Source organism: Neoarius graeffei, chromosome 4, assembly GCF_027579695.1.
Source record: "Neoarius graeffei isolate fNeoGra1 chromosome 4, fNeoGra1.pri, whole genome shotgun sequence".
Taxonomy (NCBI): Eukaryota; Metazoa; Chordata; class Actinopteri; order Siluriformes; family Ariidae; genus Neoarius; species Neoarius graeffei.
In genome coordinates, this window is record NC_083572.1 from 5,885,439 (window position 1) to 5,912,691 (window position 27,253).

General features: G+C 41.4%; 1 protein-coding gene across 1 annotated transcript; it reads right to left on the minus strand.

Moving 5' to 3' along the window:
• Nucleotides 1–25,807, minus strand: atg9a (ATG9 autophagy related 9 homolog A (S. cerevisiae)). The gene is made up of 16 exons (XM_060918707.1): nucleotides 25,676–25,807; nucleotides 25,361–25,441; nucleotides 20,616–20,769; nucleotides 20,417–20,460; nucleotides 16,277–16,341; nucleotides 15,990–16,139; nucleotides 15,749–15,890; nucleotides 10,265–11,013; nucleotides 10,020–10,173; nucleotides 7,184–7,363; nucleotides 5,053–5,286; nucleotides 1,983–2,221; nucleotides 1,753–1,870; nucleotides 1,423–1,624; nucleotides 1,185–1,288; nucleotides 1–1,062 (listed from the first exon to the last, which is right to left on the minus strand). Exons 3-16 carry the CDS (start codon nucleotides 20,716–20,718, stop codon nucleotides 1,054–1,056), a joined length of 2,493 nt encoding a protein of 830 aa, XP_060774690.1. The 5' UTR covers nucleotides 20,719–20,769; nucleotides 25,361–25,441; nucleotides 25,676–25,807; the 3' UTR covers nucleotides 1–1,053.
• Between the last annotated feature and the right edge of the window lie 1,446 nt (nucleotides 25,808–27,253).

Genomic DNA, 27,253 nt, shown 5'->3' on the forward strand with positions numbered 1-27,253 from the left:
TTTTGAATGCACAAATTATTGATCACGTTCTTGAAGTGAATTTACAGCAATACTGTACAAATTTACATTATTACAACTCAAGTCTATAAAATATGCCAAGATGTACACGTATACGTATCTCATAAGTTAGTTCACACCTGATAAAATGATTTAACATGTTCATGCATCAACTGCATTTCTGAAGTGTTTTTTTTTAAACGTAAAGCACACATACAGCTTGTCTGTACACGACGAAAAAAGAAGAAAAAAAAAAAAACAACATTTCCTATGGCAATGAGTTGCAAAGCTTCACTGTCCATTTTATGATGTACTCAAGCACCAGTTCCCTCACTGATCATAATCTTAAACCCTCGTTGGAGTTCTTACATACTGTACATACAATGTGGCACAAAATTAAATGTATGTATAGAGGGAGAAGAAAAAAAAAAAACATCCAAATGCTAAAAAGATCCTTTGGATTTGATAAGAAGCTAAAGTGCATTCTCATGTGTGCAAACTTTAGAGAGAGTAAAGAACATGCAAGTCTCGGTGTACATGTTTTGTTTTGTGGTTTGCCAGAGCCATGCTTTGATAAATAACCTGCATCTGGCTGGAAAAGAAATGCTCAAGTTTTTCCTCTGGATTTTAATCATCAAACAAACAGAAAAATTACGGAATGGATATCAGTTTTAAGAGTGATATCATCATCAATGTGCATCTCTATTTGCATAATTTGAACACTAAAAGAAAAGAAAAAAATGATACTCCACGCTTCCTCGCACACTTCACCTAGCTAAAACAATTAAAATGTATCCTAAACTTAAGGTCCCGGTAATTAATTACAAGTAATTCAAAATGTGCGATTTATCTGATGATAATGACTATGATTATGATAATTATTTACCCACAGATTCATCCTGAAGTTATTTGTACATGTCGTAATTTACAGTGGCGAGCCGTTTTAAACGTCAGTGCTTTCAAAAGGTGGATAAATACATTTTCCAGTCTTCAGTGGTTTGTTGTTTTTTTTTTCCTCCCCCCATCTGTTAAGCTGAAGGTCTGGGAGGTTCTTCATTATGTCACCTACGTAATAAAACAGGCAACATGAAAAAACCTTCAATCAATAAAATACACAATTATTAGGAATTAAAGCATCTGGAAAGACGTCCTGCGCTTCACTCCATTGCAGATGTGTCACGTTTTACCTTATGAACATGTGGTGGTAGTTCATCTTCAGACCCCTCCTCTGCGACAGGCTCCTCCTCCCAGCCTCCCATCGGCATCCGGGCCGTGCGCTGGACCCGAGAGGCTCCGCCAGAGAAAATATTCACGTTTACATCCGATAATAATATGCATCACGGTTAAAAACGTGAGTCAACTGAACACCGAGCTGTTAGAGCTGATTACGATTAAGAAACCTATCGAGATCTGTTTTGTTGTTACCTGTAGTTCCCACGTACTGACTGACGCTGCTCTGGACTGTGGCCCCCTGCTGGTTGGGAGTGGTGTTGCAGGGGAAAGTGTTGGAGCGGGGCAGGTTGCGCGTCGCCTCCGTGTAATCATGGACGCTCTCGCTGCTTTCGTCGCTCTCCTGCCTGTGCCACGTGTGGCGTGAGATCTCGACACGGGACTGCTGCTTGTGCATCTGAATGTTAAAAAAAAAAAAAGATCAGGGGAGTGAATGAATTAAGGAGATTAGTGCAAGTGCATGCATGTTTGAGATTATACGAATGTGTATTACCGTTGAAGCAATGTATTGTCTGTTTGTTTTACCTCGTGCATATACAGGGCGTGAATACTCATCTCTGTGGAGGCGTATTCTGATAGGACCAAGCTGGTCAGCTGACCTTCCCAAGCACTGCTACCTGAGCTGACAGTGCGAGCATCAGTCCTGATCGAGAGAGAGAGAGAGAGAGAACAGTCAGTTAAATTAGTGAGTGAGAAACAACTGTTTATTACTGCTATATGTGTAATATTTGCGATTAAAAAGACAGAACGAGTACCCGGAGCCTGCCATGGCTCTTCCTGCTGCCACAGCAGGGTGGTCCGGGCGGAGCGGCCTGGTGGAAGGGTAGCTGGCCCTCAGGTGCAGGCTAGTGCTGAGGGGGGAGAGGGAGCGCAAGGCTGACGCACCCTCACTCACTCCCATCGACAAGTGGTTGATAATGGAGCCGTCTCGACCCAAGTGCAGCGAGGCCAAGGACGGCGGTCCGGCCAGGAGGTTAGCGATGAGACTACGAGGCTTTGAGGATTGAGAGCACACAGGTTAACCTTGCTTCAAGAAAACTATTAAAACAGGAAGTTGGTACGAGAGTACTGAATGCAAACTGCTAAGGCTGTTTAGCAGAGGTGGACAGTAACGAAGTACATTTACTTCAGTACACTTTTTGAGTATCAGTACTTGAGTATTTTTTTTTTTTTGAAACTTATAACTTTAACTTCACTACATTTGAAAGACAAATATCGTACTTTTCACTCCACTACATTTCTATCAAGGTCCTCGTTACTCGTTGCTTTGAAAGTGGATGCTTTTTTCTTTTCTTTTCTTCTCTAAAACGTGATTGGTTTTTCCGCAGGTGACACTGAGAGCCGATCAGTAATCACTAGGGTCACGTCACGTCCATAGACTGGATAAAATCAAGTTCAATTATTTCTCATCAGCGTTATTTGAACACGATCAGTTGATGGCGGAATGGAAGGAGGCGGTTCTTCTGGAGAATGAACGCACTCATGGCTTTACCTAGAACGCATGTATAACAATAAAACACACATTGACGAACCTTATTCAAGACTTACAAAAGTTTTTTGTTCTAAGGTTGGAAAGTTATAGTGTTTTGAAAGTAGCTCGAGCAAACTATTCCCGCAGTTTGAACAGCCCGCCATGATATTAATTTTATCCAATCAGAATGCACGTTCATTTTCTCTGCGTAACGCTCATGACGTATGTATGTGCCCAGTTGTGTTGGCTCATTGAGGTTGGGAATAGCACGTGTGAAATACCTGTTTCTGCCTCTTGCGACGATTTCGCAAGTCCACGGGTGGCGCCTAGCTCATTGCAGCAAATAAATTCTGCTGGACTCGTGAGCAACTCCACGTTACATTTTCCGCACGAGCACCACGCCGTGTCACCTGTACGCAGACGCTCTGCCCCACGCTCGCCACGCCCATGGTCAGCATCAGTCTCATCCTCGCCGTCATCCGAGCTTCCTTCTCTTATTTCATCACCGGAGTCGAGAGTACCTCTCCTAGGTTCAAACTGGTACCCTTCTAAGCCATAGTCTGCTTGCAGTGTGTCTTGCGGGATCTCTTCGTACGATTCGACAGAGCTGTCGCTTTCACTTGATGCGCCCGACGCCATGATTACACGCTTCTCTCCTAGTGCAGTGGGTAGGGCTGACGTCACGGTCTTTTAAAAATGGCGACTCTTGTGCCGTTTAGCGTACAGACTATTATATTTACAATTACCAAGATATTTCGTTGTTTTCTAGTATATCAATTTGATAGAATACTTAAGAATACGTTACTTCGTCACATCAGCAACTGTATATATCATATGTTTGCCGAAAACGAACCACATCACGGCCGACAAAAACTCGCCGTCCGACCTGCAGGAGCATATTGAGGGATATAAACGTTTTATTCCAAGAGAAAGCTTGTAATGAAGTTGTCTGTGCTTTTAGAGCTAGCGATAACATTGCAAACGTAGCTATGCAGTCTGGTTAGTCAAATGACTTTCTATGGATTTGCCCACCGAGTTGCCATCGCCTTGTCCATGGCTAACGTTTACACATAGCTAGTTAACTCGGACACTGTTCGTTAGCATGCAAAAACAGAGTTACGCTAACATGAATAACATTAACTTAAGCATAATCTTGCCAAATAAACAGAATGTAGAAATCTTTCTATTCTAGTAGCGTTAGCTACCCAATATGATTTTGAGTTCGAAAAGAGTTTGCTAGAAGTCAGGTGGAGCGTCACGGACTAGCTAGCTTAACCACCATGATGGCACAGCATGCGTTCGTTTTGTGAATTCACATTTCTGTCTTTGGTAGCGGCGTTAGGTTTTGTAAGTGTTGTGGCAATAATACAACGATGCGCTGAGACAAAAAGTATTTTTAAAAGTGAGTACTTCAGTACTTTGACTTCAGTAAAAATTTGACTGGAGAACTGAAAGTACTTGTATCGGAGTCACATTTGACCAGTGGGATCTGCACTCTGACTTAAGTAATGAAGTTGGGTGCTTTGTCCACCTCTGCTGTTTAGCATGATAAAGAAAATCCCAACACTGACACCTGCAGTGATTTTTGCCTTGTGCAGCTCTAATCTGTCTATATTGAACACTAGTGGTGTTTTTAATCATGCGTTTACTGCTATTACGCCGCGTGCAATACCCAAACTACAGATCTACCTCGAGTTAGGTATATACACTGTACATATGTCTCATAGTCAGTCAGAAAAGAATGTTCTGTACAATTATGATTAATTAATAAAAAGTTAAGAACACTCATATTCAGTAATATTTAAAAAAATATATTAACACGTGGGGCAGCACGGTGGTGTAGTGGTTAGCGCTGTCGCCTCACAGCAAGAAGGTCCGGGTTCGAGCCCCGTGGCCGGCGAGGGCCTTTCTGTGTGGAGTTTGCATGTTCTCCCCGTGTCCGCGTGGGTTTCCTCCGGGTGCTCCGGTTTCCCCCACAGTCCAAAGACATGCAGGTTAGGTTAACTGGTGACTCTAAATTGACCGTAGGTGTGAATGTGAGTGTGAATGGTTGTCTGTGTCTATGTGTCAGCCCTGTGATGCCCTGGCGACTTGTCCAGGGTGTACCCCGCCTTTCGCCCGTAGTCAGCTGGGATAGGCTCCAGCTTGCCTGCGACCCTGTAGGACAGGATAAAGCGGCTACAGATAATGAGATGAGATGAGATATTAACACGTTTCCAAACCCATATATATTTCTCATCTGATGTTGTTATATAATGAAACCTGTGATACAGGGATTCACTCATGCCCCGTTCCCAAAGAAACCAAAGTCTCATTGTTGCCTGTGTTTCTAAACTCCACACACACACACACACCTCAGACTCGGACTGCAGTGAATGAGCAGAAGCGAGGTTCTCCGCCGTGTTCCCCTGCTGCCCCCCAGTGGCCTCGCGGTGCACCTTCTCTTTCAGCTGGCTGATAAAATGCGTGCTCTCTCGTGGAGGCTGCCACTGAGGATTAGTGATAGCGAAGTGCATGAGGGACAGCTCGGTCTTCCCGTCCTCTGCCTGCTGGTAGATCGAGGCCTCTGTCTTCCCCGCAGACATCCACTGGAACGATCCAATCAGAGTTAGTCAGATTAGCCAGCAAGAAACGCAAGAGCTCTTTTAATCTACAACAAGGACGCCACATAATCAAAGACTAATAATAAACCATTTATAAAATGTTCCATTTTTTAACAAAGAAAAATATTGAATTGCTGATATCGTGATGTTTTCTGTTTTTGTCATATTTATAATCTAACTGTAGTCAGGGATGTGATTTGGGGCTGGTGAAATTATCTGAAAATTTTAGCCGGGGGTCCAGGGCAGCACCCTGGTGGGGGGACAAGGGGAGCGAAGCCCCCCGAAGCTCCTGGGTTCTGGAGTTTTCTAACTTAAAAATTGTACTAAAATGGCAAGCAAACACACAAGAAAAAACTTGTCATGATTAACAAATTCAACCCAATTTAATGGTCAACATGCAACTCTGAGCCCCTATAGTAAATTCAATGATTCTTAACTGACAAAAAGCCAAAACATGAAACCTAAAAATGTCATTCTAAATTAAATCATCTGCATTAGAATAAATAGAAAATTGTATAAGGAAAAACAAAATTTATACTTTCAATTACTGTAGAAGTTGAACATACCTAAATGTGCCTTTTCAAACAAACATGATGCAACATAAGAATTCATCCACAAGTCTTCAGGAACTCTCAAAGAAAAAAGATGCGAGCATCCATGTCCAGTTCCAGCACATCAGTCACTTTTTTTCTGCAGTTTCTACTCTAGCAATGTCAACTTCATATACATAACTCTATAGTGTTCACTCACCAAAGGATAATCACAACTCCACAGTGTTCACTCACTTAACGATATTCAAAACTACTGTGTTCACTCACTTAGGTTTCGTTTCTATCCCGGGCTCCAGCCCGACTTTGCACGCTCGTAGCTCAGGCAGGGGAGGTCCCAGCCTGCCCAAACTTGACAGCCAGAGTCCTCTGCCCTCCCCCCAAAGAACCAGCGTGGGCAGGGCGCGCCAGCCCCGCACCTCGGGGCGAAGAGCCACGGTGCTCGGCTTCAGTTTCGCTTTCCCATCGGCGGCTCCAGCCCGACTTTGGACGCTCGTAGCTCGGGCAGGGGAGGTCCCAGCTGCCCCAAACTTGACAGCCAGAGTCCTCTGCCCTCCCCCCAAAGAACCAGCGTGGGCAGGGCGCGCTAGCCCCGCACCTCGGGACGTAATTTGCCCCGAGGCAAGCCGCGGCGCTCCGCTTAGGTTTCGTTTCTACAGTATCCCGGGCTCCAGCCCGACTTTGCACGCTCGTAGCTCGGGCAGGGGAGGTCCCAGCTGCCCCAAACTTGACAGCCAGAGACCTCTGCCCTCCCCCCAAAGAACGAAATCGCTGAACAAATGTCTCAGTCTTATGTCCAACGTCTGTAGCAACCTCTTTCTCCAACCATTCCCAGCGGAACTTGTTTTTCACTATTCTGTCGATTTCTTTAACTCGATTTGCATCTTTACGATGGATCACGGAGGCTGCCATCTTTCAACTCTTTCTTTGAAGCGAGCTTACGTACAGCTATCTAACAAGCGCGTTCATTGGTTGTTACAGAGCGATGGGCCAATCACGTACCTCGTTTCATCTCAATGACGGAATTACTGAAAGTTGGAACGAATAGGATATGAATGCGGATTTTTGAGCGAAAAATCGGAAATTTTTTTTTTCAAATTTTGAGGTGAAAAAAGCGGAATTCCGCAAATTCGCGGAAAAATCACATCCCTGTGTAGTGGAAGAAAAAATAAATCTACATTTCTTGGAACCGCCACAGGAAAATGTTTACTGCATGACAGATATTTAGTGTGACAAAGAATTTTAAACATTTCTAATCAAAGGCTTTAAAAGATCATCATTGTAAAACCTTAAAAAAAAATAAATAAGGAAAAGAAGCATGGGGTTCAACTCACCGCTGGATGGCCGTGTTGTCGGACGTCCATCTGAGCGAAAGAACAGGTGTCTCCGACGCCCACCACCTCAACGGTGAAATTCCGGAAGAAATCGATGATCTCCAGAGATTTGCGGCGCAGGCAGAAAATCAGGATGAAGGGTGTGATGACGGGACTGAGCAGCTCCTCTAGGATGAACACCTGCCCCACGGCATACGGAAGAGACGGACAAGATGACACCATTTCTTTATGGAGTTGTGAAACATATCAAGTAAGATTTCAGTCTCAAAGTAAATGTTGTAGGAGTATTAAACTAAACTAAAAGTTATTCCATGAAATCGAGTCGTACATGAGCTGACGGCCAACGAGTCGCGTAGCACCGAGTTGTCTATAAGCCGTGTACGACGAGATTGAGCGAATAACTTTTATTCTATACACATTCACTGGATTTTGAGAAATGGAGCATTTTTATTTTTTGCAAATTTGATAAATAACTTTATACAAAGCGTCCGACAAAATCATTTCTGCTTAGAATGTAAACAAACCGGCGAAATGACAGGAGCAATTTGTGAAAAATGCTGATAATAATAATTCTTTAAAAAAAAAAAAGATACGTACTTACCATCAAATACTTTCATTCCGTACATATTTTGTATTTCTGGGGGTTTTGTTTTCAAGTAGTTTTTATTTCGTCCTCGGTTGGTTCAGCAACACGCGCCGCCGTTTTGTTTTTCTCTACTCATGGTTGTGCAAAAATATCGATACGGCGATATATCGCTATACTTTGTCTTCCAATTCAATATCGATACTCAAAATTTGAATATCGATATTTTTTCAAATAATAAATCATGTTTCAGACGGGTTGTAAATCCAGTACAACTTCCACACCTCCGCTCCGCGAGGTGTCGCTGTGCCGCTCCCTCACTGCAAGGCACTCTTCATCTTCTCTTTTTTCCCCGGCAGTTGCAGTGAGAGGAAAAAAAAACAAAGCAAGCATGGCTGTTAACGTAAACCTAGAGACGCCGCCGAACTTTAAGGCAGATGTTTGGAGGCACTTTGGATTCCAAAGGAAAGGAGAAAAAACAGTGAGCCGGACAAAGAGTACGCACTCTGCAAAACCTGTTTCGCTCCAATTAGATATTCAGGTAACACAACAAACTTGCGAACTTACTTAGCACGACACTGCCCCGACATATTAGCTCAGCCGGAGCCACCGAAACCCGACCCGAAGCAAACTACACTGGACAGCGCCAAAGTCCTCCCGTCTACTTCAGTGATGTGTGACTTACTGTAACTGTGAACTTAATTTTGTCATTTAAGGCCAAAGGCAAGAAGCTGCACTTTATTTTGCATTTTCAATTTTAGTGTGTGTGTGAGACACTGCATTTTATTTTGAGTATTCACTCTAAGTTCAGAAGAAACGTGATTCACTGAGGTTTCAGTTCAGTTTCAGTGTGTGGACACTGACCCACACTGCACTCTGTTTCATAATTGTGCTCAGGGAGACTAAGATGCCCACTGCACTTTTCAATGTGTTCCAGACAGTGTGTTGTTCCTGCAAAATAAGCACAAGTTAAATGTTCTCCGGTATATGTTCTCAAGTTTACAAAGAACAAATTGATATTAGTGTTAGCACTGAAATGTATGTGCAGTCTGCAGTGCAAGTTTTAAGTTTTCATAAAACAATTTGATTCTGCTTGTTAAGCAGCACTGATGCGTCCATGCTTACAGAAAAGTTGAGAATACTAGCACAGAAATGGGAATGTTCTGTATGTTGTAGTGAAGCAACTCTTGGTTTTGCCAGCAGTAGAATAGAGACAAATATATGTCTGGCAAGAGTGTGTAGTTATGTATGTGAAATGTAATTTTACAGTGGTCAATAAATTCTGATTTTCTTCAGTGACACAGATATCGTGATGTGGTTGAAATTTCTTGCAATATATCGATTATCGCAGAATCGCTGTACCGTGATATTATCGTTATCGTGGGCAAAATATCGCCATAGTATCGTATCGTGAGGTATCTGGTGATACCCAGCCCTACTCATGGTATACGAGCTGATATCCTAGTAGTAAAAGTAGCCAATCAGAGCGTGCGATTGCTCATATCCAGTGAGTGTGGATCGAATAAATATATGTATATTTCACAGAGAGACACTCGCTTGGGAATTTTTTTATGAAGCGAAGTGAGCAGTTAATTACGTCAGAAGGCTCCGTTTATTAAAAGAAAAAAGATGACATGACTTGTGCGCTTTTAAATCTCTCAGAATGAACCCCACTGCGTGAATATTATTAACATTTTTATAATATGTAAAAAGAATCAAAATACACATTCTAAATTTTGTGAAGTTTAGAGTTAAGAGGAAACCTATAGGGGCTAAAAAAATACTGATTTAGATAAAATCTGAAATATTAAATGGAAAAACAGGGTTTATGTAAATGCTATCTCCGTCTGTGGCAGGAAATAAATCGTATGTTCGTTATTATTCAAATGTTAACTGTGAGTACAGTGGTGCTTGAAAGTTTGTGAACCCTTTAGAATTTTCTGTATTTCTATTTAGGTTCACATACCGGTACTTCTACCACTCACATATGTAATATTGGATCGTTTTCCTTAATAAATAAATGACCAAGTATAATATTTTTTTTCATTTGTTTAACTGGGTTCTCTTTATCTACTTTTAGGACTTGTGTGAAAATCTGATGATGTTTTCGGTCATATTTATCCAGAAATATACAAAATTCTAAAGGGTTCACAAACTTTCAAGCACCACTGTATATTTACAAGTGTCCTAAACATCTTCCTGTCTACATGAAGAAGTCTTTTCATAAGAAGATCCTGGATGGGCGTGTCTTACAGCTTTATACTGGAAAAGTTGAGCAAACTCGTCTCTGGTCTCGTAACGGTGGGCGTTGCCTTGCCAGTGGTCTGGCATGTAGTGTATGTGTGCCAGGATCACTTTGAGCAGCTGTTCTGGGCAAAACACCATGTGCTTGTCGGGAATAAATGACCTGCAGATGAACAAAGGGGAATACTTTGCAATATCGCACGACACACACGCACAAAAAAAAAAACCTTCAGGCTGGATAATACAGTACATACCTGCAGACTGTAATGCAAACCCCGAGGAGCGTGACGCTGCTGAGAACGTGTTCTACAGCCAGCACGTCTTCGTCGTAGATGGTCAGAGCGATGAGTACGGCTAATATGGACCCGGCGAAGAAAGCTACATTCTTGGCCACTACTGTCAACAGAGGTGACATGAAACAGTTCATGTACTTGGACGAGGCTTTGTAGCCTTTGCTGAGGCGAGACATGAGCTCGTGATCAAGCTCGTTGAAATGGCGCAGGTAGCAGCGGCCGTACAGGGACCAGCAGCGAGCCCCAAGGCTACCAGGCTCGCGTTTAATGACCTCCGTGTAGCTGAAGAACGCGTACAGGATCTGCAAGATGAGAATGACGGGGCACAGGAGCAGGTTGGCAATGCCGATCCACAAGATCCTGGAGCTCAGGCGATCAGCCAAGTCCAGCCGGTTTCCTCCGCGCTTGTACTCGGATTTAAGACTCCACTCGTTCTCGAAGAGAGACCCAGGACCCCAGAAGAAGATCAGCTCGAAGTTGTACTTGAGGCCGCGCGTGTAGAAGACGCAATCGCCCAGCAGAGGTAAACGGAAACGGATGGGCAGCAGGGACTTGTTCACCATCGCCACCATGTAGTTCTTAAAGCGCAGGATGCGGTGGTAGATGTCCAGCTCGGTGAGCTCCTTTTTGTGGATGCAGATCTGATGCTCTTTTTGGATCTCGATGATCCGTGCCTGCACCTCTTGCCAGGTGAAATAAGGAAGATCCGCCTGTCAATTTAAAAAAACAAAACAAAAACATTTCATTTCACTCAACGTACTCACCAACGTCCGTACTCCAGTGTTCCCTACTCACTCATCCCTTTTGTTTTCGACTGAAGTTAATCCCCTCTGGATTCGCCTTCAATCACACTACAGCACCTGCGTTTCTCTGCTATCAGACACACCGAAGAACGCAGCATTGCTGAGCAGAAAAGGACTTCATCAAACAATGTTCTGTTTCTGGCAAAGCTGCATTGCATATGTCTACACTAGTTAGATCTTTTGCACCAGCTTTCCTCGCAGCCGCTCTCTCTTTCAACATATAGGACAATCCGATCTGTTTGGAAATGGTTTCATGGAAAATTCGTTTGAAAGAAAAACAATAATAGCAGATTTGAGTTTTTTTTTTTGTTCTTGCTGAATATATATGAGGATATTCACTTTTCCTATAATTTTAATGACAGGTGTTGAAGTGTTTTTAAATGGTTGATAAATACCATGAAACTTGGTTCAAACTACAACCCCGATTCCAAAAAAGTTGGGACAAAGTACAAATTGTAAATAAAAAAACAGAATGCAATAATTTACAAATCTCAAAAACTGATATTGTATTCGCAATAGAACATAGACAACATATCAAATGTCGAAAGTGAGACATTTTGAAATTTCATGCCAAATATTGGCTCATTTGAAATTTCATGACAGCAACACATCTCAAAAAAGTTGGGACAGGGGCAATAAGAGGCTGGAAAAGTTAAAGGTACAAAAAAGGAACAGCTGGAGGACCAAATTGCAGCTCATTAGGTCAATTGGCAATAGGTCATTAACATGACTGGGTATAAAAAGAGCATCTTGGAGTGGCAGCGGCTCTCAGAAGTAAAGATGGGAAGAGGATCACCAATCCCCCTAATTCTGCGCCGACAAATAGTGGAGCAATATCAGAAAGGAGTTCGACAGTGTAAAATTGCAAAGAGTTTGAACATATCATCATCTACAGTGCATAATATCATCAAAAGATTCAGAGAATCTGGAAGAATCTCTGTGCGTAAGGGTCAAGGCCGGAAAACCATACCGGGTGCCCGTGATCTTCGGGCCCTTAGACGGCACCGCATCACATACAGGCTTGCTTCTGTATTGGAAATCACAAAATGGGCTCAGGAATATTTCCAGACAACATTATCTGTGAACACAATTCACCGTGCCATCCGGCGTTGCCAGCTAAAACTCTATAGTTCAAAGAAGAAGCCGTATCTAAACATGATCCAGAAGCGCAGACGTCTTCTCTGGGCCAAGGCTCATTTAAAATGGACTGTGGCAAAGTGGAAAACTGTTCTGTGGTCAGACGAATCAAAATTTGAAGTTCTTTATGGAAATCAGGGACGCCGTGTCATTCGGACTAAAGAGGAGAAGGACGACCCGAGTTGTTATCAGCGCTCAGTTCAGAAGCCTGCATCTCTGATGGTATGGGGTTGCATTAGTGCGTGTGGCATGGGCAGCTTACACATCTGGAAAGACACCATCAATGCTGAAAGGTATATCCAGGTTCTAGAGCAACATATGCTCCCATCCAGACGACGTCTCTTTCAGGGAAGACCTTGCATTTTCCAACATGACAACGCCAAACCACATACTGCATCAATTACAGCATCATGGCTGCGTAGAAGAAGGGTCCGGGTACTGAACCGGCCAGCCTGCAGTCCAGATCTTTCACCCATAGAAAACATTTGGCGCATCATAAAACGGAAGATACGACAAAAAAGACCTAAGACAGTTGAGCAACTAGAATCCTACATTAGACAAGAATGGGTTAACATTCCTATCCCTAAACTTGAGCAGCTTGTCTCCTCAGTCCCCAGACGTTTACAGACTGTTGTAAAGAGAAAAGGGGATGTCTCACAGTGGGAAACATGGCCTTGTCCCAACTTTTTTGAGATGTGTTGTTGTCATGAAATCACCTAATTTTTCTCTTTAAATGATACATTTTCTCAGTTTAAACATTTGATATGTCATCTATGTTCTATTCTGAATACAATATGGAATTTTGAAACTTCCACATCATTGCATTCCGTTTTTATTTACAATTTGTACTTTGTCCCAACTTTTTTGGAATCGGGGTTGTATATAACAATTATTTGCCGAAGCTGAAGTGTCCATCGGTGAATAATAACTGAGACAAAGTTGAGGTTATTATTTAACTGATACTGGCTGGTGTTGAGTGGTATATCAGATATATTCCATTCAGCTAGCATGATACTGAACGAGTCGAAGACGAGTAGCTGAATGGAATATATTTGATAAACCACGAAAAAAAGCCAACCAATAATAATAATATTCATATACATTCCTTTCGGGTGTTCAAGGCATCGTTCTCTTTCAAAATTCTCTCAAAATCGTCCGGATTTAACGAAGCAAACCTGGCAGCCATGTTTGTTTACAAATTGTCCCAGTCGCTCACTCGCTAGCACAGAAGTTTTATGTCTCCGATGTGTGACATCATGTTGTCTTGACAACCATGCAATATCGTAAACCATATTCAATGCTCATTCTCCATTGGGTAGAGTGACGTAATACACATAGGATAAGCGATATGCTAACAATATTGCATGCTATGAAACCTGCTAGAAGGGAATAGAACACGTGTTTTTATTCCATCGAAAAAAAGTGTCCTGTATGGATAATAAACGGTTATTAAATGAAATCGAGTCATAGCACTGAGTCAATCTCATGTATGATGAGATTGAGTGGAAGAACTGTTTTATTCTGTCCACATTCACTGGATTTTGAGAAAGAGCATTTTTATCTTTTTTTTTTTTTTTTTGCAAAGTCGATAAATAAAAACTTTACACAAAACATCCGACAAAATCATTTCCGCTTAGAATGTAAACAAACTGGTGAAATGACAGGAGCAATTTGTGAAAAATGCGATAATAATTCTTGAAAAATAAAAAAGGTACGTTCTTACCATCAAATACTTTCCTTCCATATTTTGTTGCTGTTTTTTGTATTTTTTGTTGTTTTGTTTACGAGTAGAGTTTTTATTTCGTCCTCGGTTGGTTCAGCAACACGCTCCGTCACTTTGTTTTTCTCTACTCACGGTATACGAGCTGATATCCTAGTAGTAGAGTAGCCAATCAGAGCGCGCGATTGCTCATATCCAGTGAACGTGGAGAGAATAAATAACAATTTGCTGAAGGTGAAGTCGAGGTTATTATTCACTGATATTGACTGAGCCTGAAGCGGATAACTGTTTTAGTATAAATACACAGGTGACTATTTAAAAAAAAAAAGTCTATTCTACATCACTTATCTACGCTGAGTCACATAAAATACTTTGTTTTGAAATTGATAAAACCAGGGCTTTGAACCAGAATTTTTTTCCTGTTGGTTCGTTCTGAACAGAAACGGAATTTTAATGTTTCCGGTTTTGGGTTCCACCATTAAATAGACGTTCCCGAACCGGTTAGAACAAAAAAATTTCGTTCCCGGAACAGTTAATTACGTTCCCTGTCAGCTGTTTAACAAATGGCTATAAAATTATGTCTCTGTCTCATCCAGCTTAAGCCAAATGTAGGCTAATTCTATTACAACCTTCATTAAATAAGACAAGAAATAATTCAAAACAATTATTATTTCAAATGTTGGCGATTTGGATTCTCAGTATGTCTTCCCATCTACACAAACAGAAAAAGTGCCAAAAATGAAAGATAATTCGTTTTGTGTGTTACCAAAGGCTAGTCAGGCCCTATGCATTGATAGGCTAACAGAGGTTAACGTCATTTAATGTTCACGAGCCTCTCATTAACGTGGACAAATATATTGATATCGTGTTTGAAATTGACGTTTTTGAATAACGATAGACTGCAATATTTACCTCTTATTTAAGATGTGGAGACGTGATAGTAGTCCACCCTCCCGCTCTCTCCATTCAGTCAGCGAACGTCACACAGGAAGTGAACCCCAGCGGGTCATAGAAACTTGCGCAGGAGAAGAATGACTTTATTTGTAGGCTACGGAAACTTTGAGGAACGAAATAAAAACCGGTATTAACCGGTTACCATTATTTTTAATAAGCGTTTCTGTTCCGGAACATAAAAAATAAAGTTTCTGGTTTCGTTTCTGTTCCATGTGAAATAGAAAAAGTTCCCGGTTTTCGTTCCTTGAACCGGTTCAAAGCCCTGGATAAAATACATCACAACCCCACCTTCCCTTTGAATAGTTTTAGACCAAACTTCGGCGCATCTTTCGTGCTTTTATTTTAGGAACAGCATTTTCTTTCATCATTTGTAATTCTTCCTCACTTAAGCCTCGGTCACAACCGGCCATACGTGCTCCTACGGCCGGTCTATGTGCAAAAAACGCAAGAAATGCACGGAGGGCGCGCGTGTGACGTGCTGATTTTCGAGCCGTAGACCGGCCGCAGAGGTTCTTTGTCATGTCAAACAAACTCTACGGGCGCTTACGTTTTTTTCAGGTTGCAAGACAAACTTACAGCCAACGCACATCTTTCTCCATGAACAAAAAAAACGCAGCGATTTGGGAAACGCCAAAAATCGCACGGCCAAAAAATCGTACGTCCGGTTGTGACCTAGGCTTTACGGTGACGACGCGATCGGCTGCCATTCTGCCAAGTTGCTCGAGGTGATTATCGAGAAATAGTCTGAATTTCTCAACCAATCAATCAGTGTGCACGATTTTCTGGAATCACTTGCGTATTTACACTAAAACCCTTAAACCCCCTACTCACCATTGACATTTTCAGAGCGTTGATGTAGAAAGAGCGGATCTCCCAGTAGCAGCAGACGTTGTAGATAAATTTGACCAAACGATGAAGCCAGAACACCCCAGATATCACCAGAATGAAAATAACCAGGATGTTATCACGAATCCTTAAAATAAAATGCAAAAACAAGAACACTAGTATTTCAGATAAAAGTACCAAGCTTACATACTATAATCTATGAATGACGACGAGTCACTCGCCTTACCGAGCATGACACACATCCACGGGAAGAAACGCATCAGGAAGCGTCACCTTGGACGAGTCGGTATGATTGACAAACTTGTTGGCAAACAGGATGTCGTAGTCCACGCAGTTGGCCAGAAAAACAGTGAACGTAACCACAAAGACGAGTTGCCTGAAATGAAATTGACACGGTCTTTACTGTATGAGCAGCAAGTTTCAAAGTTGTTTTTTTATAAAAAGGATGTGGTGAGCCTTTACAGAAGGCATGTGTGTGTGTTATGGTAAGCAGGTTGACCTATTTATACTTACACCAGCTCAAAGATTTCCCCCAGAAGCATACAAGTGAATCCGTTCTTCTGATGAAGATTATAGACTTAAAAAAATAAAGTTAAAGAAAATCTCAAACCTCTTAATAACGATTACTATAATGAATGAAAAATAAACATCACCATACTGGTGTGATGAAGCGGAGACACTTAACACACTGAAGCTGATTGTTTTCCTGTAACAGCACACCCTGAAGTGTTTGTCATCTTGTGCTGCAACCTCCGATATCATTCGTTTTTATTTATTAAGAGAAGAAGAAGAAGCCTTTATTTTTATCCGAGTGGTGCTCTGCAAACAACCTCATCCTCAATGCCACAAAAACAAAAGAACTGATAATAGACTTCAGGAAACACAACATCAACCATCAGCCTCTCCTCATTAATAACGTGTGTGTGGAACGGGCCCGGCGCGATGGGCGGGCCTTTGGGGGCCGGGCCCGCCCTAGTGTGGGCCCGCCCGCCCTGTCATAGGCTAGGGCCACCAGCTTAACACAATATTTAAAATAAATAAATAAATAAATAAATCAATCGCAGGCTACTGCAATTAAACGCTTTTCTTTTTTTTTTTAAAAAGGGCATAATATTAAAGAAAAAGTCCTTAATTTAAAATGTGTATACATGACACACTGTTTCCTTAATGTTTCGGCCTGCGCCCATCTCGTCAGCCCTGCGCTGTCAGCACTTGGCGTTTGATTTGCAAACTAAGCACTGGAGGTAAGAAACTGGTTTTGACGTTTCAGTTAACCAACAAAACACATCTGTATTAAAGATTAATGTTGTCATGCTTCACAAAACTAGATTTGAGACATAAAACTTTTAATGCGCATGGTTTCACTTAGAAGGGATTCAGTGACTGCAGTTAGGCTTTGTGCAGGAGGATGAGTGTGATGTAATCTTCTGTTGCGCACTCTTAATTGTAAATATCAATATTAATTTGCTGTCAACATTGATCACAATCATCCGTTTGCGCATTCAGTGTTGGGTATTCGGAACGAGTTTACAACATGACTCGTGCGCAAATGGAATTCTGCCAATATTCCGTATGAAACGGAATATTCCCTGCAAATGCGCTCAGTGACGGACAATATATATCAGCGGAACAGGGTGTCTGAAGAGCTCAAAATACACCATTTTAGAGTGTTTTTTTCAAAAATTTCTTACGGGGGAGCATGCCCCCGGACCCCCCCTAGTAAAACTGGGTTCGCTGATGCATGCCCACCCCCAGCCAGTGCAATGCCCAGCTACTAGACCGCTTCTGCCGCCGGGTCTGGTGTGGAAACAGTGAACTCATTCAAACTTCTGGGCATCCACATCACAGACAACACAACATGGTCACTAAACACACAGGCAACTGTAAAGAAAGCTCAACAACGTCTTCACTTCCTGAGAGTACTCAGGAAAAACGATCTGTGTCAGAAGCTGTTGGTGTCTTTCTCCAGATCGACAATAGAAAGCATCATGACATACTGCATCTCTGTGTGGAAGGGGTGGCGGGGTGCTCTGCTGCCGATAAGAAAGCTCTGGAGAGAATCATAAAGACAGCAGAGAAAATCATCGGCTGCCCCCTTCCCTCTCTGTCAGACATCGCACACTCCCGTATTCTCTCCAGAGCACGAACTATCATCAAGGACAATTCTCACCCAGGTCACCATCTGTTTGAACTGTTGCCCTCTGGCAGGCGTTATAGGTCCATCAAATCCAGAACCACTAGATTCATAAACAGTTTCTTCCCATATGCCATAACATACCTAAACAAACAGAAATGACAACTGCCTAAGCCACCCTTTCACTTATGAACTCTTCACGTTGTACTTTTTTTTTTTATTCTTGATTGCATTCTGTATAGATGTTGTTGTTTTTCATTGTTTTATTGTTCTATTTATTTTATTATTTTACTATTTATTGAGTACCGAGTTGGAGTAGCAGCATAATTTCGTTGTACTTGACGTATAATGACAATAAAGGCATTGAATTGAATTTTGTCACTCAAGCACAGCGAAATTCACCCATCTGAAGCAGTGAATACATGCACACGTGAGCACACACACATACCCAGAGCAGGGGGCAGCTATACTACAGCACCCAGGGAGCAAGTGGGGGTTAGGTGCATGGCTCAAGGGCACTTCAGCCATTCCTGCTGGTCCAGGGAATCGAACCGGAGACCTTTTAGTCCCAAAGCTGCTTCTCTAACCTTTAGGCCACAGCTTCCCCTTACAGAATGACAAGTCATTTTTTTTAAAAATCCGTTTATAGTTACAGTCAGTGTTGTGGAATATCTATAAATAACAGGAGCTACTGTATAAACAGTTATGAACTCACCAGGCTCACTTTTTCCTCTTTCTTCAAGTTAGTAAGACAAAAAGTTTTTAATGTTGGCGAAAAACCACAAAGTATACAACCCCGATTCCAAAAAAGTTGGGACAAAGTACAAATTGTAAATAAAAACGGAATGCAATGATGTGGAAGTTTCAATATTCCATATTTTATTCAGAATAGAACATAGATGACATATCAAATGTTTAAACTGAGAAAATGTATCATTTAAAGAGAAAAATTAGGTGATTTTAAATTTCATGACAACAACACATCTCAAAAAAGTTGGGACAAGGCCATGTTTACCACTGTGAGACATCCCCTTTTCTCTTTACAACAGTCTGTAAACGTCTGGGGACTGAGGAGACAAGTTGCTCAAGTTTAGGGATAGGAATGTTAACCCATTCTTGTCTAATGTAGGATTCTAGTTGCTCAACTGTCTTAGGTCTTTTTTGTCGTATCTTCCGTTTTATGATGCGCCAAATGTTTTCTATGGGTGAAAGATCTGGACTGCAGGCTGGCCAGTTCAGTACCCGGACCCTTCTTCTATGCAGCCATGATGCTGTAATTGATGCAGTATGTGGTTTGGCATTGTCATGTTGGAAAATGCAAGGTCTTCCCTGAAAGAGACGTCGTCTGGATGGGAGCATATGTTGCTCTAGAACCTGGATATACCTTTCAGCATTGATGGTGTCTTTCCAGATGTGTAAACTGCCCATGCCACACACACTAATGCAACCCCATACCATCAGAGATGCAGGCTTCTGAACTGAGCGCTGATAACAACTTGGGTCGTCCTTCTCCTCTTTAGTCCGAATGACACGGCGTCCCTGATTTCCATAAAGAACTTCAAATTTTGATTCGTCTGACCACAGAACAGTTTTCCACTTTGCCACAGTCCATTTTAAATGAGCCTTGGCCCAGAGAAGACGTCTGCGCTTCTGGATCATGTTTCGGTACGGCTTCTTCTTTGAACTATAGAGTTTTAGCTGGCAACGGCGGATGGCACGGTGAATTGTCTTCACAGATAATGTTCTCTGGAAATATTCCTGAGCCCATTTTGTGATTTCCAATACAGAAGCATGCCTGTATGTGATGCAGTGCCGTCTAAGGGCCCGAAGATCACGGGTACCCAGTATGGTTTTCCGGCCTTGACCCTTACGCACAGAGATTCTTCCAGATTCTCTGAATCTTTTGATGATATTATGCACTGTAGATGATGATATGTTCAAACTCTTTGCAATTTTACACTGTCGAACTCCTTGCTGATATTGCTCCACTATTTGTCGGCGCAGAATTAGGGGGATTGGTGATCCTCTTCCCATCTTTACTTCTGAGAGCCGCTGCCACTCCAAGATGCTCTTTTTATACCCAGTCATGTTAATGACCTATTGCCAATTGACCTAATGAGCTGCAATTTGGTCCTCCAGCTGTTCCTTTTTTGTACCTTTAACTTTTCCAGCCTCTTATTGCCCCTGTCCCAACTTTTTTGAGATGTGTTGCTGTCATGAAATTTCAAATGAGCCAATATTTGGCATGAAATTTCAAAATGTCTCACTTTCGACATTTGATATGTTGTCTATGTTCTATTGTGAATACAATATAAGTTTTTGAGATTTGTAAATTATTGCATTCCGTTTTTATTTACAATTTGTACTTTGTCCCAACTTTTTTGGAATCGGGGTTGTAATTTCCTGCTCAAACTTTGATTATATGGAGCGGCTGACTTAGAAGTCCCTGTGAATTAGCTGTTACTATAGAAATAATATTTACAAAGATCTTCATTTTGTCCTTGGATCAGAAAGGATATTCTTTGGAAGAAGAGGTCCAGGTTTTCGATGTGGTGCCAGTGAGCTGAGAAGAATGAGGGGGAAAAAAGACAACAACATTAAAGCATTTATTAGTGAATTTCTGCTCTTATCAACCTGACATTTTTTTTTTCTTTACTATAAAACCTTTCCCTAAAACTGTCATGAACATGTTGCTTCCAGACAATGTTGTTCTCTTACATTTCGAGCCCTCTGGTACATGAACCAACAGATTCTCCTCTCCTGGAGGAGAGTCGTTATAGGACGCCTCCAGGCGCTGGTACTCTGTATCGAAGTGGGCCATGCTGCCGTCTCCTGCTACACACACCGCTCACGCACCATCCCACCTATTTTACTGGACACAGGGGAATAAAGGGCTTAGTAACTGAGGTCAGGATGCTAGCAAAGTTGCACTAACTAGAACAAGTAGATGAAAAAAAGTTGATCGACCTGCTGATTTTGAACAGCATACTTGAATAACAATGAGTCGATTTGTCTGTTGACCCGCCTGTGACTGTGAGGTCGACCCCACCCTATCACCAGGGGAGCAAACCCTGATGAAAACCAAGTCTCAAGTCTCTGAATAGAAGGAAAACCATACTCTCCGAGTAATCGTCAGCATCTCTGAGCTCATGTATGTGGAAGAGGGCAGACAGCGCTTCCCTCAGAGTGTCCAGCTGTCCTGAGACTTTGAAAAGATGCTTGGAAAGTCAGATTGGTACGGTACATTATGGTCATTAATATAGAGTTGATCTCCTTTTCTCTTCTGGGAAGGCTTTCCACTAGATTTTGGGGCGTGGCTGTGCTGATTTGTGCTCATTCGGTGACAAAGTTTTAGTGAAATCAGGCACCGATGTTGGGTAAGGAGGTCTCAGGTTGAATCAGCATTCCAGATGTTCAGTGAGGCTGAGGTCAGGGCTCTGTGCAGAACACTCGAGTTCTTCCAGTCCAACCTTGTGGCACTTTGTGGTAACAGTTTGAGAAAGAACCACATACGGGTATGACTTCTACATTATCGAGTCGGTAAACGTTCGTTTTTTCCCCAGCACAAAATTAAATATGTTACAGAAAAAAAAGTTTGTATCGAGCAGCATATTCCATCCATAAGAGAGCACTTTTCAGATTAAAAAAGAAAACATATCATCATGAAGGCGAAAATTAAGAAGCGAGTGTGACAGTCAAAGTGTCCAAAAGAACTGTGGCTGGTTCTACAAGATGCTCAGTAAAACCTACAGCTCATTTCCTCATAAAACTGCCTTTTTTTTTAAGCAAAGGGTCGTCTCACACCAAATACTGACTTTGTTTCATTTATTATGGCTCACTGCTTAAAGTATTTTTTAATGCTGAAACATTTCATTTCATTATTTTTCAGCCATTTGTGGTCTACAGCATTTCTTTACATATGCCTAAGACTTTTGAGAAAAAGCGAGAGAGAGAAAGAAGGTGGAAATTGGCAAAAAAAAAAAGACCAAATTAGGGGGAAATGCAGTAAAAATCCCCCAAAAGAGAAAAAAAAATAGAAGTGGCATTTGGGAAAACTCTTGGCGGAGCTCTTACTCATGCTTTTATTAATGGAATCAGGTGTTTTGGAGCAGGGAGGATCCATAAACCGTGATTCTTCAGAACTAGAGAGTGTTTAATAAGAAAGCAGGCTTCCATGTGGACTCGTACTTAACCCTTTGGGGTCGAGAACTTCGCCAGCGAAGCCAGGCAGGTTTAGAATGAGTAGGTCATGTATTGAGATAAACATCTTTGCGAGTTTTTTATCATACAAGCATGATAAACATACTGACAGAAACTTTATACTTTACACTTTCCTATGTACCGACTGACAAATAATACAATATTTTTTAAATGACCTAAATTAGATGAAACATAAAACTTGTCACCTTACTCAGTCACACCGGAGTCGGAATGCTGAGCGCGCGCTTACACATTCATAAAAGACTATTCACATGGTAATGGCATGATAATCACTATCAGTTTCAGTTGGTTTCTCTTTTGCTGTGGGAACGCTCACCGTAAACATGATAAAATCTGTCAGACATAATCCAGGCTATTTGGAGGTAAAGCTTGTTTCAAGATGACACGCAGATTTTATGCGCTTCGGATGATTCAGTACAGTGATTCAATTCATGATTCATTTCACGATTCAGGACAGCAATTCAATTTCAGGACAGTGAATCAATTCATGATTCAGTTCTTGATTTGGTTCAATCTTGAGAACTGTGTCACTGATGATGAATGGTGCTTTTTTTTTCAATCCAGCCAAAGATCAACTCGAGTAAGTGTAAATATTTCTTCTATTCATTATGAGCAGATCGGTTGATATGCGTCCGCTGCAGTGCAGACACAGGAAAAATGAATGAGCAATTTTTTTTCCAGAGTTAAAAGTATTTTCCTCAAAATAGTTCATTTTGCTCTATTTTGAGTTTAGAGAGTAAAATTTGGAATTGGAATGGGAGCAAAATTACAGAGTAAATGTGTAACGAGTAATAGAGATGGTTGTGGCTCAGTTAATTTCAAGGCACAGTGAATCGAGTCAAATACCAAAATAAAATCAAATACTAGATAAATGAAGCTGTTGTAAAAAGTAGTTTTAGAACTGTGTTGGAATGTGTGAAAAAACATGACCTTACCCATTGTGACTTGACCTGATGGGATTAAGAGATGGCAGTGTGAAGGGTTTTCACTCTTCTCATTGAATGAATGGAATTTTTTTTAAACTTCTCATTGGATATCCCTCCCACTGCCAACCCTTTATCCAAAAACAATAGGACCTACATTTTTATAACGGCCAGTTAATTGTCCAAATCAGTGGAGCAGATTTAAGTTTTTGTGCTTGATCCATTCCTAAGACTGAACAGAATCACCTCAAGTGACCAAAATGGTTCGTCACAATGAGTAAGGTCATGTTCCCCCCCCCCCCCCACACACACACATTCCAGCACAGTTCTAAAACTGCTTTTTACAACATCTTCATTTATCTTATTATTTTTAAAGTACAATCATGACATACATACTACAGAGACATTATTGTAGCTTAACTTGTGCTGAATACAAAAAAAGTCATATGACTTTGAAAATACTGCTTAGATTTGTTGAAACTGACAAAATCAGAGCATGCCAAAATGATGAGTGTCAGAACATACAGTGGTGCTTGAAAGTTTGAAGATGTAAAACATCATCAGATTTTCACACAAGTACTAAAAGTAGGTAACGAGAACCCAGTTAAACAAATGAGACAAAAATATTATACTTGGTCATTTATTTATTGAGGAAAATGATCCAGTATTACATATCTGTGAGTGGCAAAAGTATGTGACCCTTTGCTTTCAGTATCTGGTGTGACCCCCTTGTGCAGCAATAACTGCAACTAAATGTTTCTGGTAACTGTTGATCAGTCCTGCACACCGGCTTGGAGGAATTTTAGCCCGTTCCTCCGTACAGAACAGCTTCAACTCTGGGATGTTGGTGGGTTTCCTCACATGAACTGCTCACTTCAGGTCCTTCCACAACATTTCGATTGGATTAAGGTCAGGACTTTGACTTGCCCATTCCAAAACATTAACTTTATTCTTCTTTAACCATTCTTTGATAGAACGACTTGTGTGCTTAGGGTCGTTGTCTTGCTGCATGACCCACCTTCTCTTGAGATTCAGTTCATGGACAGATGTCCTGACATTTTCCTTTAGAATTCACTGGTATAATTCAGAATTCATTGTTCCATCAATGATGGCAAGCCGTCCTGGCCCAGATGCAGCAAAACAGGCCCATACCATGATATTACCACCACCATGTTTCACAGATGGGATAAGGTTCTTATGCTGGAATGCAGTGTTTCCCTTTCTCCAAACATAACGCTTCTCATTTAAACCAAAAAGTTCTATTTTGGTCTCATCCGTCCACAAAACATTTTTCCAATAGCCTTCTGGCTTGTCCACGTGATCTTTAGCAAACTGCAGACGAGCAGCAATGTTCTTTTTGGAGAGCAGTGGCTTTCTCCTTGCAACCCTGCCATGCACACCATTGTTGTTCAGTGTTCTTCTGATGGTGCACTCATGAACATTAGCCAATGTGAGAGAGGCCTTCAGTCGCTTAGAAGTTACCCTGGGGTCCTTTATGACCTCGCCGACTATTACACGCCTTGCTCTTGGAGTGATCTTTGTTGGTCGACCACTCCTGGGGAGGGTAACAATGGTCTTGAATTTCCTCCATTTGTACACAATCTGTCTGACTGTGGATTGCTGGAGTCCAAACTCTTTAGAGATGGTTTTGTAAAAGCATCAACAACACTTTTTCTGAGGTCCTCAGAAATCTCCTTTGTTCGTGCCATGATACACTTCCACAAACATGTGTTGTGAAGATCAGACTTTGACAGATCCCTGTTCTTTAAATAAAACAGGGTGCCCACTCACACCTGATTGTCATCCCGTTGATTGAAAACACTGCTAATCCTAGAGGTTCACATACTTTTGCCACTCACAGATATGGAATATTGGATATTTCCTCAATAAATAAATGACCAAGTAAGTATAATATTTTTGTCTCAGTTGGTTAACTGGATTTTCTTTATCTACTTTTAGGACTTGAGTGAAAATCTGATGATGTTTTAGGTCATATTTATGCAGAAATATAGAAAATTCTAAAAGGTTCACAAACTTTCAAGCACCACTGTACGGTACCTTCAGACCCCAGACGGTTAACATCTGGACCTTTACATGAACATTACAAACACTGAAATGTCACTCGTGTGATTTGTGAGGTTTTTTTTTTAACAGGAATTTCAGTAGCTTTCATTGCGAAACACTGTCCAAAGCCAAGATGAAGCAATCAGACATCATGCTGATGAAGGAAGCTCTAACGATATTTCACTGAAGTATAAACTGTGGAGCATCTCAGAATCATAAAAATGAAAAGTATTTCTTATAATGAGGTAATCTCACCTGGTAATCAAGTAGCTACATGGAGGACAGCTGCATTAATTCCTCCATCATCATCTTCAGTCTTTAGTAACTCGGCTCTTTCTGAGGACAAAGAAAAAAACAGCATTCGGCTTCCATAAGGTTTAAAAGTGTATAAGATTTCTTTCTGATTTTTTTCTGAACTGTCGTGACGCCACTGTTTACACTGTCCGCCCCACTGACAGACTCTTAAGCTAAGCTAAGCTAAGCTAATAAATACAGGAGGACAGGCCTGCTCTGTCACACAGCAGCGGCGGATAAAACCAGCAGCCAGCCTCGGTTCTGTCACATACTCACCCCCTGCCCGAGAATGTCACTCTTCCTGTAGTGTTTACTGAGTATTTAGTTTCTTTTTCGGTCATGTAATTTTAGTTTCATTTCTAACAACCGCGGCCGCAACGTACCTCGCCCTCTCTCTGAGCTCTGACCAATCATCATCGAGCGCCTCATGACTGACGCAAGGACAGCCAATGAAATGTCGAAGGGCGGGGCTCACCGCCGACCAGGCAAAAAACACCGGAAATGATTTTGTTTATGAAGCGAATTTATATCAATGTTAATAGTACAGTATGCTAATATATTAAAACTACACTTTATCAATATGCTAATGAATTAATCTTATTACACGATGCTAATATATTAATAATTTATTGACTAACAACGTCTAAATGCATTTATATAGCTCTGAGTTTACAGCAAAATATCTGATTCTTTCTGTTGTTGTTGGGTTTTTTTTTAAAGATTTTTTAAAGTGCAAACTATATTTAAGCAATAAATAATGCACCCTTAAGTGATTTATATACAGTACCAGTCAAAAGTTTGTACACCTGTACTCTATTCATTCACAGGTTTTTCTGTATTTTGATCATTTGTATTTTCTACATGGTGGAGCAATACTGAAGACATCAAAACTATGAAATAACATCTCATCTCATTATCTCTAGCCGCTTTATCCTGTTCTACAGGGTCGCAGGCGAGCTGGAGCCTATCCCAGCTGACTACGGGCGAAAGGCGGGGTACACCCTGGACAAGTCGCCAGGTCATCACAGGGCTGACACATAGACAACCATTCACACTCACATTCACACCTACGCTCAATTTAGAGTCACCAGTTAACCTAACTTGCATGTCTTTGGACTGTGGGGGAAACCGGAGCACCCGGAGGAAACCCACGTGGACACGGGGAGAACATGCAAACTCCGCACAGAAAGGCCCTCGCCGGACACGGGGCTCGAACCCAGACCTTCTTGCTGTGAGGCGACAGCGCTAACCACTACACCACCGTGCCGCCCATGAAATAACATATGGAACATATTTGGAATTATGTGCTTAAAAAGTGTTTAAAAAAGCAAACCAAACCAAAAAAAGTTTCATATTTTAGATTCTTCAAAGTAGCCACTGTTTGCCCTCTTTATTCTTTCCCCCTTTTCCTTCCTCTTTTTGCTTCTTTTTCTTTTTTAGCTTAGAGGTTACATGAATGAAAGACAAGACAAGCTAAAAGGGATATAAAAAAATTAAAAGAAAAAAAATTGCTTTTTTATTTCTATTATCTCAGTTGTCCTTTTAAATATCTGTTTCAAGACTCAAACCATCAAACCTTTTTCAAAAAGTATGACCACAATAATAACAATATACACTACCATTCAAAAGTTTGGGGTCACCCAGACAATTTTGTGTTTTCCATGAAAAGTCACACTTTTATTTACCACCATAAGTTGTAAAATGAATAGAAAATATAGTCAAGACATTTTTCTGGCCATTTTGAGCATTTAATCGACCCCACAAATGTGATGCTCCAGAAACTCAATCTGCTCAAAGGAAGGTCAGTTTTATAGCTTCTCTAAAGAGCTAAACTGTTTTCAGCTGTGCTAACAT